Source organism: Myotis nattereri (assembly GCF_964212035.1).
Source record: "Myotis nattereri genome assembly, chromosome: 6".
Classification (NCBI taxonomy): Eukaryota; Metazoa; Chordata; class Mammalia; order Chiroptera; family Vespertilionidae; genus Myotis; species Myotis nattereri.
In genome coordinates this window covers 60,370,705-60,389,756 of record NC_138081.1, presented here as the reverse complement: position 1 = coordinate 60,389,756, position 19,052 = coordinate 60,370,705, and the positions used below count along the sequence as shown (strand labels likewise).

General features: G+C 36.2%; 1 protein-coding gene across 2 annotated transcripts in view; it reads left to right on the top strand.

Annotated features, from left to right (window-relative positions):
- Nucleotides 1–19,052, top strand: part of ATG5 (autophagy related 5) — a 124,307-nt gene that overhangs the window by 75,991 nt on the left and 29,264 nt on the right. For both annotated transcript variants that reach the window (XM_081094170.1, XM_081094169.1), the window contains one exon: nt 2,722–2,816. In XM_081094170.1, coding sequence (XP_080950296.1) covers nt 2,722–2,816 — 95 coding nt within the window. The remainder of the gene's footprint in view (nt 1–2,721; nt 2,817–19,052) is intronic.

Below are 19,052 nucleotides of genomic sequence, written 5' to 3'. Positions count from 1 at the left end.
TCTTAAATAATTATAAAATTTTATTTTCAGGAGAGGCATTAGAAGCTATTTAATCTAATTCCTTGATTTATCTATAAGTGAATTATGGTAGACTTTTCAATTGATTTCTTTCTGATCACGTAGCTGCTTAGTTGCAAACCTAGGATTAGAACCCAAAATTTTCAGTGGGAAGTTCTGTACATAGTATTCTATTATTTGCTCTTTGTCTCAAGAGCATATAATGCATGCATTATTGTAGATAGGTGATAGAGATCATAAATGATGAGCAGTGAGTAAAATCTCAGGTGTGCAAGAAGAATCATTTTATTTAGCTATTACATTTTTGCTTACTACTTAATGGAAAAAATATTTTTAAAAAATACATTTTTAATTTATTTCAGAGAGGAAGGGAGAGAAGAGAAACAAATAACAATGATGAGAGAGAATAATTGATTGGCTGCCTCCTGCATGCTCCTACTGGGGATCAAGCCAGCAACCTGGGCGTGTATCCTGACTGGGAATCGAAACCATGACCTGACCTCCTTGTTTATAGGTTGATGCTCAACCACTGAGCCACACTGGCCAGACAAAAAAGTAATTTTTTAAAAAGCATTAAAAGAACAATTGATTCATAATTGAAAGGACTGTGGTCAAAGGAGCTCCTCTTAACATTATGATACAGTTTTGTGGTTGCAGGTGTTGAAACGGTTGTGGACTTTGAATCAGAAAACCAAGCGTCTGGTCTTGGTTCTGCATTAAATTCATAACAATCTGAACAAATAGTTGTTATTTGTAAAATTGCAAAGAACTAACTGGATTCTAAATTCCATGTGCTGTCAGTCTTAGTGTAGTATCACTCTAGAGAAGGCCTCGACTGCCGTGGTTGGCAAACTGCGGCTCGCGAGCCACATGTGGCTCTTTGGCCCCTTGAGTGTGGCTCTTCCTAAGCCTTAGGAGTACCCTAATTAAGTTAATAACAGTGTACCTACCTATATAGTTTAAGTTTAAAAAATTTGGCTCTCAAAAGAAATTTCAGTCGTCGTACTGTTGATATTTGGCTCTGTTGACTAATGAGTTTGCCGACCACTGGCCTATAGAGCCTGACATAGTCTTTTGGACCAGGGATATCAGAAGAAACAACTAAACTTTATTTTTTAAAACAATGTTGATGGCATAAGCAGGATGAATAGATTGCCAGTAGATTGGAGTGAGACGAATCTAGTAGTGGAGAATATGCTTTAATACCTAACTGATCTGAAATTCTGGAGCTATATGCTTTACAGGATTTGATTCTGAGAGAAAAATCATTTAAGTTAAAATTCTCAGTGAGTTAAATAACAATGTACAGAATGCGGGAGCTGGGGGGGGGGGTGTAATTTACTTATCGTTTATCAGATAAGGGAGTTGTATCCAGAATACATAAAGAACTCTCATATATAAAAAGGGGACAAAGGATTTGATGGACACTGCTCCAAAGAAGATATATAAATGGCTAGTAAACAAATGAAAAGATGCTCAACATAATTAGTCACTAGGGAAGTGGAAATCAAAACTATAAGGAAATATCACTTTGCACCCACTAGGATGACTATAATAGAAAAGATGGGCAATAACAAGTATTGGCATGGATGTAGATAAATTGGAACCCTTATACGTTCCTGACGAGAATGTAAATTGGTGCTGCCTCTTTGGAAAACAGTTTGGCAATTCCTCAAGGCATAGGTACCATATAGCAGGTATATACACAAGAAAATTGAAAAAATTCGCATCTACACAAGAACTTGTACATGAATGTTCATAGTAGCCAAAAAGTGAAAACAGCTCAAATGTCCAATGAACTGATGAGTGGGTAAACAAAGTGTGATATCGCCATACAATGAAATATTATTTGGCCATAAAAACGAATGAAGTTCTGATAGATGCTATAGCATAAATGAACCTTAAACATGGGGGGCGGGGGGCGGGGGTTGGGCAGAGAACAGATGCAAAAGACTGTATCTTATATGATTTCATTTATGTAAAATTTCTGGAGTAGAATAGAGATTAGTGATTTCCAGAGCAAGGAGGATGGGGAAAGGGAATAACTATTAATGGGTATGTATTTCTTTTTGGGATGATGAAAATTTTCAGAAATTAGATATTGCCAATGGTTGCTTCACACTGAATATACTAAAAAACACTCAGTCGTACACTTTAAAAGGATAAATTTTATGGTATTTGAATTATATCTCAGTAAAGTGGGTTTTTTGAAAAAAATTAAACCTGAAAAAAATTTTGAGGTGTTAAGTAGTTCACATTTGTTTCAAAGCATTTCCTATAATTTTATATTTTTTGCTGTTTAATGGTAACTATGTTTGGTATTTTGACTTCATTTCTTAAAGCAAGTTCTGGCTAAAATTCAGGTCACTTGAAGCGGGTGTCTTTATAGTTTAGATAGTAGGGGTAGAACAAAGGAAATCAAGATATTCATCCCAGTCTGATGGGGTATCCCAGTCATAATCTGCTTAGGGTTTTTCTTATGAGACAAATGTCTACCTAGGAAGAGGAAGCAATAATGTAGAAAATTAATTTTATATCTTTGTGTTTAGTTATAGAAATATAAACTTAAGGAAAAAAATCATATATATAAATAATATACTTTCAGAAATTTCTAAGAGGTAGAGGATTAACAACTTTCATCTCTTCATGTGAGGTATTAAATTATAATGTTGTTCACTTTTAATAAATAATTTATCGTTACAGACAGATTTGACCAGTTTTGGGCCATCAATCGGAAACTCATGGAATATCCTGCAGAAGAAAGTGGATTTCGTTACATCCCTTTTAGAATATATCAGGTAAGAAGTTACATTATTAACAATAACAACTTATGAAAGCCTCAGACATCTTACTTCTTGAAGTTCTCTAGTGCATTGATCCCCTCCACCCTGCACTCCTCCCTCCCAGGCCTTCACCACACTGTTGTCTGTGTCCATGAATTACGCATACATGCATATAAATTCTCAGTTAATCTCTCTCTACCCACCTCCCTTTCCCTCCCCTTCCCTCTGAGATTCGTCAGTCTGTTCCTTGCTTATATGTCTCTGGATCTATTTTGTTCATCAGTTTATTTTGTTCATTAGATTCCATATATGAGTAGAATCATGTGATACTTGTCTTTCTCTGGCATTTCGCTTAGCATATTACCTTCCAGGTCCCTCCATGCTGTCTCAAAGGGTAAAAGATCCTTCTTTTTTATAGCTGCATAGTATTCCATGGTATAAATGTGTAATAGCTTTTTTATCCACTCATCTGATGGGCATTTGGGCTATTTCTAGATTTTAGCGATTGTAAATTGTGCTGCTATAGGGGTGCATATATTCTTTCTGATTAGTGTTTCTGGCTTCTTAGGATATATTCCTAGAAGTGGGATCACTGGGTCAAATGGGAGTTCCATTTTTAACTTTTTAAGGAAACTCCATACTGGTTTCCCCAGTGGCTGCACCAGTCTGCATTCCCACCGGCAGTGTACTAGGATTTTCTTCTCTCCACATCCTCGCCAGCACTTTTCATTTGTTGATTTGTTGATGATAGCCATCCTGACATGTGTGAGGTTATACCTCACTGTTGTTTTAATTTACATCTCTCTGATGATTAGTGACTTTGAGCATTTTTCCATATGTCTCTTGACCATCTCTCTGTATGTCCACTTTAGAGAAGTGTCTATTTGGGTTCTTTGCCCATTTGTTTGTCTTCCTTTTGTTAAGTTGTATGAGTTCCTTGTATATTTTGGAGATTAAACCCATATCAGATGTATCATTGCAAAGAGGTTCTCCCATACAGTGGGTTACCTTTTCATTTTGTTGACGGTTTCTTTTTGCTGTGCAGAAGCTTTTTATTTTGATGCAGTACATTTATTTATTTTCTCCCTTGTTTCCCTTGCCTTTGCAGATGTATTAGCAAGCATATTGCTATGAGAGATGTCTGATATTTTGCTGCCTGTGGTTTCTTCTAGAATTTTTGCGGTTTCAGGACTTACGTTTAAGTCTTTTACCCATGTTGTTTATTCTTGTGTATGGTGTAAGTTGGTGGTCTAGTTTCATTTTTTTTGTATGTATCTATCCAATTTTCCCAGAACCCCTTATTGAAGAGACTGTCTTTAACTCCATTGTACCCCTTTGCTTCCTTTGTCAAATATTAATTGAGTTAATGACTTGGGTATTTTGACCTATTTTTGCTTCACTTTCCTGATCTGACATTTGTGCCTACATGTCAATCTCACTGAGCTCAAAAATACTGTAAAATATTTCATACAAAAAAGATAAAGCAGTTGCCCTTGAGAAAAAAAGTTGTTTCCTAGAAAGAGCACTTAACTAGAAGGGAGGCTTCTAAGGCTCTGGGAGGCCGGACCTGACACCTGTGTGTCCATAGGAGGTTCCTCAGCCTTGCTAGGCCTCTGTTCCTCATCCATATAATACACGGGGGGCATAGTTATAAAGAAGCTCTATGACTGGTTTATATAATTATACCAGTGATGCTCTTATTTTTTAAAACATTTAAACTCCTAGCTTCAAAGCAGATTGATCATTTTTACAACAAATAGTCCTTTTCTTTATGGCACCTTTTGACTCAAGTCCTTATGGTGCCGTATGACTTTTAATCACTTCCAAAAATGAAATTTATACTTTTCAAATGGTTCATCTTTTTATGGATGCAGAGTAATTGTTTTGTTCATGCTGTGTGTCCATGGTCTAAAAGGTACCTGGCATGTACTAGTAGGCTTTTGTGAGTATTTGTTAATTTATTAAGTTGTTCATCAATTATTAATAGTTAATTGAGGACTATTCTGTTTTCCATGATCTTCATAGTAGTGTGCCATAATGCATTCCCAGAGTTTAGCAAAGTATCTTATTTGTGGAATAGTTGAATAAAACATATCACAGATTCTGAAGACATCCTCAAAAGAACTCCAAAACTAATTTGCGATGTATACCTCCCAGCACTTATTTGGACAGTTAGGTTTTGACATGTATATTTAACTACTTGTATACTGTGGTTTCTATATTGTAAATACTTTAACCTCCTATAGGAAAAGTGTGTTATATTGTTACTTAACATAGGGATTATTATTGTTAGAATAGTGCAGATGTACACAGCAGAGATCTTCCTTCTCACATTTATCATTCATTTCTGGGGAAATTATCAGCTGTGTCATACCTCTTACTGTGGTGTCATCACACAGGATTTAGAGAGAAAATATGAGAGAGAGGGAGGGGAAGAGAAAGACAGAATGTGTATAAAAGAGAGAACGGTTTTCATAAAGTTCTATAATTAGATAGAAAGTGGGGAGCTAGAGAATTCTCAGAATTTGCTTGGCAAAATGTGGCTGCCAGGTATCCTCTGTTGGGGCAGAGCTTGCTGTCTGACCTTGCCTGTGTCACGATAGTGTTTTTTCCTCAACTAGGAGACAGGAACTGAGGTTCTCAACTGACAATTTATTGTTGTCTTTACCCCTTTCCAGTTTGGTTCTCACTTGAATTTGTTAGGATTTTAGAAGTGAGATACATTAAGTGAACATAAAAATTTAGCAGCTTTCTTTTTTGCCTATTGTTCATTTCTTACCTTTTTTCATTCCCTATTTTGTATTTTCGATTCTTCATTCTTGCCTTATCCAAAGGAAGGAGGGCTCTGCTTTCCATTTTCCTAATTATATGATCTAAATGTAATACAGATTTCTGTTGCTGACTCCTTTACAGCCGATTTGCTTGTATGTTGGCATATTTCATTGATTTGCATAGTTTTTACTTAGAATGCATTTTTATTAATCTGCACCTTTTTAACATACGAAAATATAAATCTCTGTACTATTTGAGACCTTAAATTAGTAAGTAAATTTAAATAAAACCTGAAAATCCAGATTTATTAATAAGATAAATGAGGGGCATAGTTTTGCTAAAATATTTATTTATTCCTTGCAGAGTCCTAATAGACTTCCTCTGTAGCAAGGGGTAAAAAGGAAGGGCACAGAGAGCATGCTTAAGTGAGACCCATTTTGTCTTTGGAAGCCTCAAAACCATCTTACAATGATGTAGGTATCATTATTTGATTTTATATGGAAAGAAACTGAAGCTGAGGGACTTTAAAGTCACTTGCTCAGGAGCACACAAATGAAAAATGGAAGAGCTAGAATTCAGACCTAGGTGAGAGTTATTACAAAGTATGACTTTATTTATAAAAATTAAGTTTATAGAATTTTGAGGATATAATTATCACATAAAATGAAGTATACCTTGACCAAATAAAGTTGATAGAAACCTAGGAAATCTCTAACTGGTGATATTATTTAAAGACTGACTTTTGTACAGATTGTTAGAAAACTTTAGTTCTTTTTCATCCGTAATTCAATTATCATAGACTCAAAATAACTATAATGTAGTGGCAGAATTTTAGTGTTAAAAGTAAAATAAATCTGAAAGTAGTCTAGAGGCCCATTATAGACCCAAATGTGTCATTCCTGTCATTTACATGACAGTTTAGTTTGTTGTGTGAATTTCAAGTCTGTTTTCCTGAAATCCAGGTGCTTCATTTTAGCCAGTATTCTAGAAATGAGGTTAATGGCAGGAAGTGTTGCAGAAATGGAACTAGAACCATATTTAGAATAGCACATGTAAACAGATGGTAGTTAATGAAGATATCTGTTAAAAACATTGTATAATGACTGTGAGTGAATATTTGGCACATTATTCTGTTTTCCAAGAAGCAGTCCTACATAGTAAAAGTCTAATATGCTAAGTGTCCAGTCAACTGGTAGGCTGTTCAACCAATCAAAGCGTAATATGCTAATGATATACTAAGGCGGCTCAACCACTCGCTATACTGTGCACTGACCACCAGGGAGCAGACAGTTGACCAGTCAACCAGTCGCCATGACATGCACTGACCACCAGGGTGCAGACGCTCCTACCACTGGTGTATGAATTTGTCCATCGGGCCTCTAGTGGATTTATAAATGTTAACCCACCAATGCACTTTGTGTCAGAAAAGTCTTATCCATTCATTAATTCAACAAGTTCATTTACTCATAAATATTTGCATGCTTTGCACAGTGCTGTGCACAGTGCTACAAGTAGTGATTAATATCATACATCACCCTCTCACAATCCTGAACCGTTGGCTCCTAATTGCTCACCTGCCTGCCTGCCTGGTCGCCCCTAACTGCCCCCTGCTGCTGGCCTGATCGCCCCTCACTGCCTCTGCATGCCAGCCTGATCGCCACTAACTGCCCCTCGCTGCCGGCCAGGTCGCTCCAACTGCCCCCTTCCTGCCATCCTGGTTGCTCCTAACTGCCCCCCCCCCCCGCCTCCTGCCAGCCTGGTCACCCCTCACAGCCCCACCACTGGCCTGGTCGCCCCACGCAGCCTGCTTGTTCAGTCATTTGGTTGTCCCTCACTAATGCTTGTTCAGTTGTTTGGTTGTCCATCACTAACCCCCTACCGGCCTGGTCGTAGTAGCCATCTTGTGAGGGTGTGAGGGTTAATTTGCATATTACCATTTTATTAGATAGGTTGTTTACATTTACTCAATAAGGAGTATTTAATCACCTACTTTATTCTATACTAGTGTCCCTGTGCACAGATTTGTGCACATTGAAAGGAAATTACTTAGAAGGTGGTTGGCAGGGCAGGACTGGGCGAGACAGGCCAGCCAAGCCCTGGAGTCAACCACCCACGGTCCCTCCCCAACCAGCCACACCTGGGGCAGTACCATGGTTCGAAGGGCATCTTGCAGAGTGAGCGGGGTCCCTCCAACAGGTGAAGTGCCCCAAGTGGTCCTGGATTGTGAGAGGGCAGTTCTCAGGTGACACACCCCGGAATCGGGCTCCCTCCTCTCTGGTTCCAGAGTGCATCACCTGAGAACTGCCGCTGCCAAGTCACAACAGCTCAGCAGCTCCTGCATTAAGCATCTGCCCCCTGGTGATCAGTGGGTATCATAGCTACCGTTCGGATGGTCAGACAGTCCCTTAGTCTTTTATATATATAGATGTTATTCTAGAGGTTAGAAATAAATTCAGATGGTGCTTTCAGGAACAGTGTACCAATATTTTTAGTTTGAACACCTCAATTTTAATGAAGAATGAACAAGAATAAGCATCTTTAAAAATATGTTTTTATTGATTTCAGAGAGGAAGGGAGAGGGAGAGAGAGAAATAGGAACATCAGTGATGAGAGAATTATTAATCAGCTGCCTCCTCCATGCCCCACACTGGGACTGGAACCCATAACTCAGGCATATGTTTTGACTGGAAATCAAACTGTGACCTCATGGTTCATAGGTCACTTGTCAATCACTGAGCCCTGCAAACGGCTATATAAATATATTTTATTGATTTCTTACAGAGAGGAAGGGGAGAGGGATAGAGAGTTAGAAATATCGATGAGAGAGAAACATCGATCAGCTGCCTCCTGCACGCTCCCTACTGGGTATGTGCCTGCAACCAGGTATGTGCCCTTGACTGGAATCGAACCTGGGACCCTTGAGTCCACAGGCCGACGCTCTATCCATTGAGCCAAACTGGTTAGGGCTATATAAATATTTTTATTTGTTGCCAGGTTACTTTCCGAAAACATATTAATTCAGATTTCTGCCAACAAGCTAGGACAATATGCCTCTTCTGGTATATCTCCACCAGCAATAGGTGTTATAACTCTGACATATAAAGAGACAATCTCATTGTTACTTTAGTATTTTTCTCACACCTAGTAAGTTTACACATCCATTCACCTTTTTTGGCCATGTGGATTTGTTTTTCTGTTCTGTATTTTCTTTTGGGTTATTCATATTGTTTTATAAAATACTAGTGGTCCTGTGGGATCGGGCCTAAACTGGCAGTCGGACATCCCTCTTGCAATCTGGGAACCGCTGGCTCCTAACTGCTCACCTGCCTGCCTGATCGCCCCTAACTGCCCTCCCCTGCCGGCCTGATCTCGCCCCCAGCTGCTCTCCTCTGCCTGCCTGATCTTGCCCCAACTGCCTCTGCCTGCTTGATCTCGCCCCCAACTGCCCTCTCCTGCAGGCCTGGTTGCCCCCAATGGCCCTCCCCTGCGGCCTGATCTTGCCCCAACTGCCCTCCCTGCAGGCCTTATCTGTCCCTCAACTGCCCTCCTCTGCCGGCCAATTTGGTTCTGATTGGTCAGTTTCTATGCCAGTCAGCATCAAAGCTCCACCTCCTAGGCAGCCATTGGTTCCTCACACTTCACCCAGATTTGGTTCTGATTAGTCGGTTTCTATGCCAATCAGTGTCTCTGGGTCTATCAACGGGGCCTGATCAGAAAGGTGGGGCTGATCAGCAGCCCATGTGGAAGCCTGGAGAGAAATGGAGGCTCGGCTGCTGGCCAGACTGGGAGAGAAAGAGAGAGGCAAGTGCTGAGTAAAGCTGCCATAGAGGTAATGGATCAGTCCCTGCTTCTCTCTTCAGGCCTCTCTCTCTGGCCCCGATTTGCAGCCCCCTCAGCAGTCAGTGCTGGGGTACCGCGCCTGCAGTGGAAGCAGTCAGCACTGGGTTTCCACAGCAACCCATCACTGACTGCAGGACTGACTTCTGGTTGGTTGAGCCTCGGTCGTGACCGGTCATTACGACCTAGGGTTTTTATATATTAGGATTATTTTTTATATCCAGGCTAGGGCAAAAGAAGGTTTACAGTTGTAATACAAATAAGTAATATAATACAATAATTAATAATAATACAGGAATAAACTGTGTTTTGTGTACTCACAACTGTAAACCTACTTTTCCCCTACCCTGAATTTAACCATTTCTGTAAATCACTTTTTAAAAGTAATCACAACTATAAGATTTATCTTGATTTTTATACTATCTTTATATAAAAAAGTTTTTAACTCTTTATATAGCCAACTATATCTTTTTCTTTGTTGTGCATGATTTCTTTATTTGTTAAGAAGGCCTCTCCCCATTCAGTTACAGGTTATACATAGTTTTGTTACCTAACTTTTTTGTAAGATTGATTTCATATAGATATAGATGTGTGTGTGTGTGTGTGTGTGTGTGTGTGTCTGTCTGTGTGTCTTTAATTGATCTGGAACTTATTTTTAAATACTGTGTGAGATATAGGGGTACAGTTCTGTTTTCTTCCAGGTTATAGCTGACTGTAATAGAGTCATTTATTATATAAACTAAAGGTTGGCAAACTTTTTCTTTAAAGAGCCAGATAGTAAATATTTTCAGCTTTGCAGGCCAGATGGTCTGTGTCGCAACTATAGCATGAAAGCAGCCATAGACAATTTGCAGATGATAGGCATGGCTGTGTTCCAATAAAACTTGCTTAACAAAAACAGGCAAAGGGCACCATTTGGCTTTCAGGCCATAGTATATTGACTCCTGATATAAACTGTCCTTTTCTTATTGGATAAAAATGCCACCTCTGTTTTACATTAAAATAGTTGGACTACTAGGATCTGTTTCTGGACTATGTGTTTATTCTTATGCCAGCATTATTTTTATGTGACTTTAGTCCTCTGATATATACTGGTGAAATTCACCCCCTTTTTTCTCATCCTTTTCATGTTTATTCTTCTTTTTTAATCCTCACCCTAGGAGATGCTTAGAGAGAGGATGGGGGGGAGAGAGAGAGAGAGAGAGAGAGAGAGAGAGAGAGAGAGAGAGAGAGAGAAGAGAGAGAGAGAGAGAGAGAGAGAAACATCGATTGGTTGTCTTCCCTATGATCCCTCCCTGACTGGGGATCAAACCGGCAACCTTTGGATGCATGGAACTAGGGTCAACCAACTGAGCCACTCAGGCCAGGCTTCATATTTACTAGTATTCTTCATTCTTCCATTTGACTTTTAAAATCATTTTATTTAATTCTCTACAGTGTCCTATCTATCTTCTATACTAATAAAAGGGTAATATGCAAATTGGTTGGGACACCCTCACGCAACGACCAAACAGCAGTCTGCATGGGGCATAAGTCAATGCATAAGTCAATGCTCAAACACTGAGTCAAGCTGGCTGGGCTTTTTTTTTTATGAGATGGAAGTTAATGATAAATAAAGGACACACAGCTAGTGAGCCATGTAACAGGGACTAGAGTGCACATCTGTCTCAAAATGGTGTATACACATGTGCATAGTATAAAAATATCTTTTTTTGCAAGAAGGTGAATGTTTTTATTGAGGTTTTAGCCATTGCATATGAGATTAATGCTCTCTGGGTGTAAGTTGGTTCAATTAATGAAGACTTCTTTGAAGTACTGTGATTTGAATTTTAAAAGAGAAGTAGAGTCCAGCATTCTTTTCTTTGGTTTTATTTTGCTTTAATTTTTAAAATTTCCTTTTTTTTTTGTGCACTGTATTTCAATGCTAACTCTTGAATTATTTTCTGAAATGAGTTGGAGTCTTAATTATTTTAAAAATTGAATTATTGAAATACTAGAACAGGCAAAATTAATCTGTAGCGACAGAAAGAAAGACCAAGTGGGAGGGAAGGATGGGGATGGACTGAAAAAGGGCAAAAGGGAACTTTGGGGATGATGGAAATGTCCTATATCTTGTTAGGGTGATGGTCTTAAAACTGTAACAGTTTGTTACAGTTTGAACTATACACTTAAAATGTGCTCATTTTATTGTATGTAATTTTATACCTTAGTAAGGTTTTAAAATTAGGTAATCAGTCAGATTATGGGCTGGAGAGAGTCCTGGAAATTACTTACATAATTGCATCCAAATTAAACCAATCAGATCAACCCCTTCTGGTTAGATTAGGTTTTTCTGAAATTTAGGGAAGAGAATAAACACTTAAGGAGTTTTCTAAGCTTTTTAGATTATTTCTAAACATAAGAATTTTAACTCTGTATATTGCTTAAGAAACATGAATAGTACTATAAATGATAGATGATTACTTTTTGTAAAAGTCATACATTCCTGATTATTTTGGGATTTTCTGCCACATAATATCTCTGATAAATGGAAAAATTTTGGAAGAATTTAATCTGTAACATTCATTAATATAGCCAGTGGTTAAGATAGAGAAGTTTTTATTTATATCCCAACTAGGTGTGTGATTTGGGCCATTCACTTTACATCTCTGGACCTCAATTTTATAATCTGTAAAAGAGGGATAATAATATTTTATGTAGTTGTTATGAGGATTATATGTAATTTTCTTAATACAGTCTTGTGCCTGGTATGTAGTAAATAATTTGCAAATTATTTGTTGTATGTTATTAGCTATTATTGACTTAATATATTTTGCTGTGAATTATTTTATCAGCAATGATGGTGGCTTGTCATGCCTCCTATAGGTTTTTGTTTTTATGACTAGTGGAACATAGCTAATAAGTAGCTCCCTACATTTATCAGTATATTTCTGGTCTTAGCATATTTTTCTCTGTGAGGTCTATTTGGTCCCCCAAATCTGCTTCTCATCACTACCAGATACTTACATAACCTCTCTTTCTGTTTTAGTTCCCTATGTCTTTACCACTTCAAGTTGGTAGACTCAATACCTTGGAATCACTTTTGATTGTTTCCTAGAATTGTATGTTGTAATGTGCTAAAAACATTTGTATTTATCTCCTTCTTGCCATTTGCACTTTTAGTTCCTGTTAGTTTGATTTTCATAAAACAGATACCAACCATCACACGTTGTTCCCAAAACGTGCTTTGATGTTTCATTTTCTTAAAATGTTCACTCCTTCTAGGAATAACATATACTCCCAGAATGCTTCTAAATTCACCTCAAATGTCACTAACCCCAAGAAGTCTTTCTTGATTTCTTCATATGTTCTCCAACCCTTCATTATCATGTAGAAACTATTTCTTCTTTCTCTTCACTTTGTTTTAAAACATTTCTGTCTAGTATTTAGTACGGCAAATGTAATTATAGAATATTTGAACCAAAGGAAGCCTTTGGGAATCATCTGAGTCAACCTTCTAATTTTAGATATAAGAAGTTGCACAAAACTCTTATCCAATGTTCAACTGAATATTTGATGCAGAAATGGAAGTAGAACTTGGGTCTTGAATATCTAGTCGAGTTATTTTTCTATATACACATTGTAATCCAATATAGCTATTTCTTAAGCTATGTTGCAGTATTTTACTGTAGAGCTGTTGAAATCTATGTAAGCATTAACTTATGAATTCTTGAAGAAGGAATTGCTTCATTTCTCTTTGTATCTTTATAGATGTTTCTCAGAGATGTTTCATTTTCTGCTTGAATGGATGAATGAACTAACTAATAATACTACTTTGCATTGTATTAATATTTTTTAGTATTACTAATCTTAATGTAAAACTCAAATGATATTCTCTGCATGTGCACCTTTTAAAAGAAATTGTTAAATTGAGACCTGTAGGGGGCAGCCCAACACAGCAAGTTTTGATTGCCCTTGCTAAATAAAAATAAGCTAGCCACTACTCTCTGAGATGGTTTTAGATTGAAATCGCTTCCTGTGTGGGTTTTTGAAAAATAAAAGCAAGTACTATTAGGTTATTTGGCAGGTATTTTTTAAAACAATTGTCATATATAGGGATGGGAACTTTTTGATGCAGATGATTTGCTATTTTGTTTTTTAAGTGTTGGATGAGAGCAAATGATATTTATCAGAGCTTTTAAAATTTTGCATTATTTATTAGTTACAAGATAATGCAGATAATATGATAGCAAATGTTTTCTCTAATTTATTGCTAGGAAAATGAAAATAATCCAAAATTATTATCACAAACTACTAAAGTTATTATTAAATAAAATCAGTATTTTCTCATTATTAATTTGTTGCACCAAGCTAGTTCATTGTTTTATTTAATATTTCTAAGATTAAAAAAAGTACTGCTAGTAATTATAGACAAGTAACAATAGTAGCTAACATTTATTATGTACTTTACTATTTGCCAGATACTATTTTAAATATTTTATATGTATTTTATAATGTTCACTATAGTTCTCTGTGATATGTGCTCGTACTGTCCCATTTTATAAATATGGTAATTGAGATAAAGGTTGGTTATTGAACTTGCCCAGGGTTACTCAGCTTAGTAAGTAGGTGAGCTGGGATTTGAACCCAGGTAGTATGGCCACAGAGCCCACCGTCTTTATGACTGTTCTCTTTGATATATTGTTAAGTTTATTACTTTTATTTTTTTTACCCTTTTGTATCATAGCTTTCCATTTGAGATTTTTCCAATTTCAACACACATCAGGCTTCCTTTTTATTCCACCCTTTTGGTTGCTTCCTGCCTTTATTCCATTTTTTCTTCTAATAGAGAAAATGCATGGACAGAAAGTAAAAACATAACATCCTCCCTTTAGTGTGAAGAGATTGAAACAGATAGCTAAAATTGTGTCTCTTTTATTTACAGAATGTTATTTTTCTAATTACCAATTAAGCAAGTTTTAGTTATCACATTAAAACATGAACTCTCCAAGCATGTATGGAGTAATATTAGAAACTAAATTATTAAATACCTCATTTTAAAAGAGATGGATTTATTATAAGATGGTCTTAATTATTTCAGTAAAATTAATTTTTTAGCTTCCTCCACAAAGAAATTCTTGATTGTAGTAAGATGCTTAATGTGTTTTTTATAGTATTCTAGCATATATAAAAGTTAACCTTACTGTCAGTTATTGATATGTATTTTTTTCCTCATTCTCTGCTTTTGATCATTTCACCTCTCCTTGATACCCTTTTGAGATTATGAGTAGATATAGTGAAAATGAGTTAAACTCCAGTTGGTCAGTTTGAAATTTAACAAAAGCTCAGATTAAATGTGAGATGGCTCAAAAAGTTATAACTGCTGACTAAAATGAAAACAGCTGTTCATACCGAAGTACTCAATAGTATTTACATCACAAAATAAGATCTTAGTATATAACTCTTTTAAAAAAACATTTTTCAATTAAGTTTACTTCTTGGTTTATTATTATTCTTTATTAAGGCACCTCAGATTACCATTAATATTTGAGTTTCTTGGAGGAATAGTCAACCCGGGTAATATATGCCCGAAATAGCCATGTAGAACAGTCAGGCAGGCTGCTGCCTTAGTGATTGACTCAGTCCCCCGTCTTTCCCTGACATGTTTGTTAGAGTCCCGATTTACTGATGGCCTCAGAAGGTCTTGGCAGTTGCCAGTCTAAGCTTAGTTCCTGTACAAAGAATGTTCATTCCTTCAGCCTACTATTTAAAAAGATCTCTAAAACCAAAATTGCATTGTGTCATGATCACATTTTTTTTTTCTCAATTCCCTTTTCTTTTCACCTCAGAAAATGCCAGCATCCAGAAATGGTGCCCCTTACGGTGGTTATTTAATCTGTTGACAATTTCATGGTGTAAGGAAATTTGCTTAATCATTTATCTATTCCAATAGTGAAAACTACCTTCTGATTTTTTTTCTGTTCTTCTCATAACTGATTTTCATATAACATGCCAGAACACACAGCACCTGTCTGTTAAGAACAGAATTACTAGGCTTTGATTCTTAGTAGTGGTTCCTTCTTTTGGGTAAATATGAGAGTTACTTTTGATCTAATTACTCATACTTTTAAAATAACTACTTGCTAATAATTTTAAGTAGGTAATATATAGGATGATTATTTAGGAATATTAGAAGTAAAAACGAAGTAAAAATACAAAAGCCAATATCCCATTCTTTATTTCTGATTTGATCTTGGAAAATTTGTTTGGTATACCATGCTCTTTGATTAAGTACATGTCTTAGTTGTTGAGTCATACTTGTTTTGTTTTTAATTTTTAAGGTTTTATGGGGGCTATGTAATACTTTTGGTTTTGTGATCCATACAGATTGTTCATAATGATAAGACAAGCACATAAAGAGATTATACATATAAATACAGGCATGTATGTATAGATATATTGATGTGTGTATTATCAATTATATTGATATTACATATAGATACCAGATAATGATATACATACTTGAAACTCCTCAAATCTTTAGGCAAGTTGCTTCTTTTACAGATTGTGATATATTAAAATGTTAATTCTCAGTTAAGAAATATAGCCCAGTTTAAACATTCAATAGTATTATCTTACTTTGATGCCTTGGGAGCATTTTACAAAGTACTGTATATCTTGTTCTTAAACAGGACGTATCTCTCAAAAGTCTGCTTCAAAAAAGGCTATAAATTTAAAAGAGGGTCAGTGCTGGTTCAAAGAGCCACTGTTTGTGTGTATTGCTGAGGGGTTAGGGGTAGAGAGAGGTCTCTATCAATGGAATGATAAGTCTGATCATAATTAACTTCAACAGAATTGGATCTACATTTGGAAACCATATTTGAGTAGACCATATGTCTACTTTGGGTGTGATCTTTTCATGAAAGTCACCTGTCTGCATGCATATGTTGTGACACATTTATGTACAAAACATAATTAAAATTGAACTAGTGAAATTATAAGAATTAGTAAGCTGAAGATTTCAAATAATGATTGAGTTCACTGAGTGATTTGGATATTAGATATGTGGCTGAGTTAATGTGCACGAAACTTTGAGAAATAAAACTAATGTGTGTTATTCTCAAACTTCATTTAGCCATGTTTTACACCATATTAAACTTGGCCTCAAAGCATTGTCAATGGAAATTACGTTTGAAATGTGGAAAATTAACATATATTTAAAGAAATAGCATGTTTTCAAAGCTAAAGACTCAGAAATCCAGTGTGGTTCTTGTGCTGTTTAAAATTTGAAGGAAATAATGTATTTCAATAGATAATTCTATCCTTTTAGTCTTCCTTCCTTTCCCTTTTTTCTTCTCCTCCCTTTTTTATCTTTCTGTCCCACCTTTCCTCCTTGACAGAGTCCTTCCTTTTCTCTGCCTCACTAATTTGAAGAGTGTCTTTACTACATACTAAAGCACTTCCTATTTTAATTAAAGTTTTGAACTTTTAAAAGCAGAGCTTTGCTGAAGGAAAAATACCTCTATTAGTTTACATTTAAAATCCTTTTCATCATGATGAGGGTAATTATCTGTTACTTCTAAGAGGTAAGCCATAGCTAATTTCTGACTCTGCGTGTATACATGTTTAAAGTAACTTAGAATCAGCTTGGGACAGACAGTTCTGACGTCTGCTTATGTAATGCAGCATCCATACTCTTCACTAGGTGTTCATTTTAGCTGCAGATGCTTCATATAAAACAGGGTAGAGTAGCTTTCAAAAGGATCTACACATCAAAGTATAACTTGAACTCTGGTTTCTACATTGTTTGAGGAATCCTTAATGGAGTAGAACTAAAAATTTGTTTTTCTCCCTACCACATTATCATTTTAAAATTTTTAAAACTTTGCATTTCCATGCCTTCCTAAGCCATAGCCCATGTAAACGATTAGTTTTATTACTTGGAATGTTTTAGCAGCATTCACATTAAATATTATTATAATCATTCTGTGTCGTAAGGAAGGTTTCCTTTCATTTTAATTAATTCTTGGGAATAATGATGCTGTTTTTGGAACAGTAAATAAAATTCCTTATGTAAAGCACTATCTTTTAAGTTGGACTAACATACTCTTGCACTCATTTTGAAATTTGGCTGATAACTATTCATGAGGCCAAGTTTATCATCTTTTAAGACCTGGTTCCTAAGAGGACTTTAAATTAAGTACAGTGATTATAGCTTTTAGCCACACTGTATCCTCTTTTGCTAATGAATTCTTTGGAGCAGAATGCTTCTTGTGCAACCCCTCAGCTCACCACAGTCTTCCTTTTCTCAGATGGATAAACTGTTACTTAAGTTATATAAGAATTAACCTTTGATGTATATACAATCCTCTTCATACCCTATTTAAAAGTCACCATTTCCTTGTACTAAATAACAACATATTTATGCTATTTTAAAACCTCTATTATGAAAAAGAAACTGTAATTTCATTTGCCGAATTGGTGATGTCAGATTATCTTGAAATAAGATGCTGTTGGGAACATCAGCCTGCTTTGAATTCTGTAGAGAGCCTTGTCTTCATTTACTGTGTTCCAAAAATCTGATTTTTTTATGGAGATAGAGACTTGTATTACAAATAATGAAATTTCTAGGATAGGCTATATAATTAATAATAAAATTGAACTATAATATCAGTATTATAAACCCTAACTGCGTTTGTAGTATTTTTCCTGTATCATTCCAGATGCTAACTCAAGAATCTGCAAAGGGAAGAGTTCCTTTTTGTGCAGAGTATGCCCCCCCCCCCCCTTTTTGGTCACAGGAGTGTGGGTGGGAATCAGAGCTTCCAAGCTAGTGAGGAAGGAAGTAGGATGATGAGTTCCTTTGCCATCCTGACTGGTAGAGAGGGTTCTGGGGAAGCTCAGAAACAGTAGACATAATGAGCCTACAATGTGGGCAGTACTTTTATGAATAAAGAGGTTTTTTTTAAATGGTACATACACTGTATTGGTAAGATAGATTACTTATTATTAAAATCTGAATCTACTTTAGTAAACTTTCCCCCTTTTAAACGAGCATTTTGTAATTTCACAACTTTTTGGCTTCATTTTAAGTGTCAGAACATGAGTTTTAAATGTGTTTTGCTGAACAAAGCAGTTATTTAAATTACCAAATAAATTTTTTTAAATTGCCATGATGCTAGAAAATTTCTTAAACCTGTAATTATTTGAATTGATGAGGACGAGTATTTCTCTGATCCTTATTGTTTGGGGCTCTTGACCTTCAAAAAAATTTTTAAGCATTATAAATTTTTGAAAATAGATTATTTCCTAAAAACTTATGAAACCAACATGTATAATGAATAGTTATAAATCAGACTATGATGAATCTGGGCTACCATCCTAGAAGCACTCCCCTATCACCCACATGAGCACTTTTACTTAAAAAAAATTTTTTTAATTGATTTCAGAGAGGAAGGGAGAGATAGAAACATCAATAGTCAGAGAGAATCGTTGACTGGCTCCTGCATGCCCCTTGCTGGGAATCGAACTCACAACCTGGGCATGTACCCTGACTGGAAATCGAACTGTGACCTCCTGGTTCATAGGTCAAGGCTCAACCACTGAGCCACACCAGCCGGGCTACATTTACTTTTTAATAACAGTTTTATTGAGGTAGAAGTT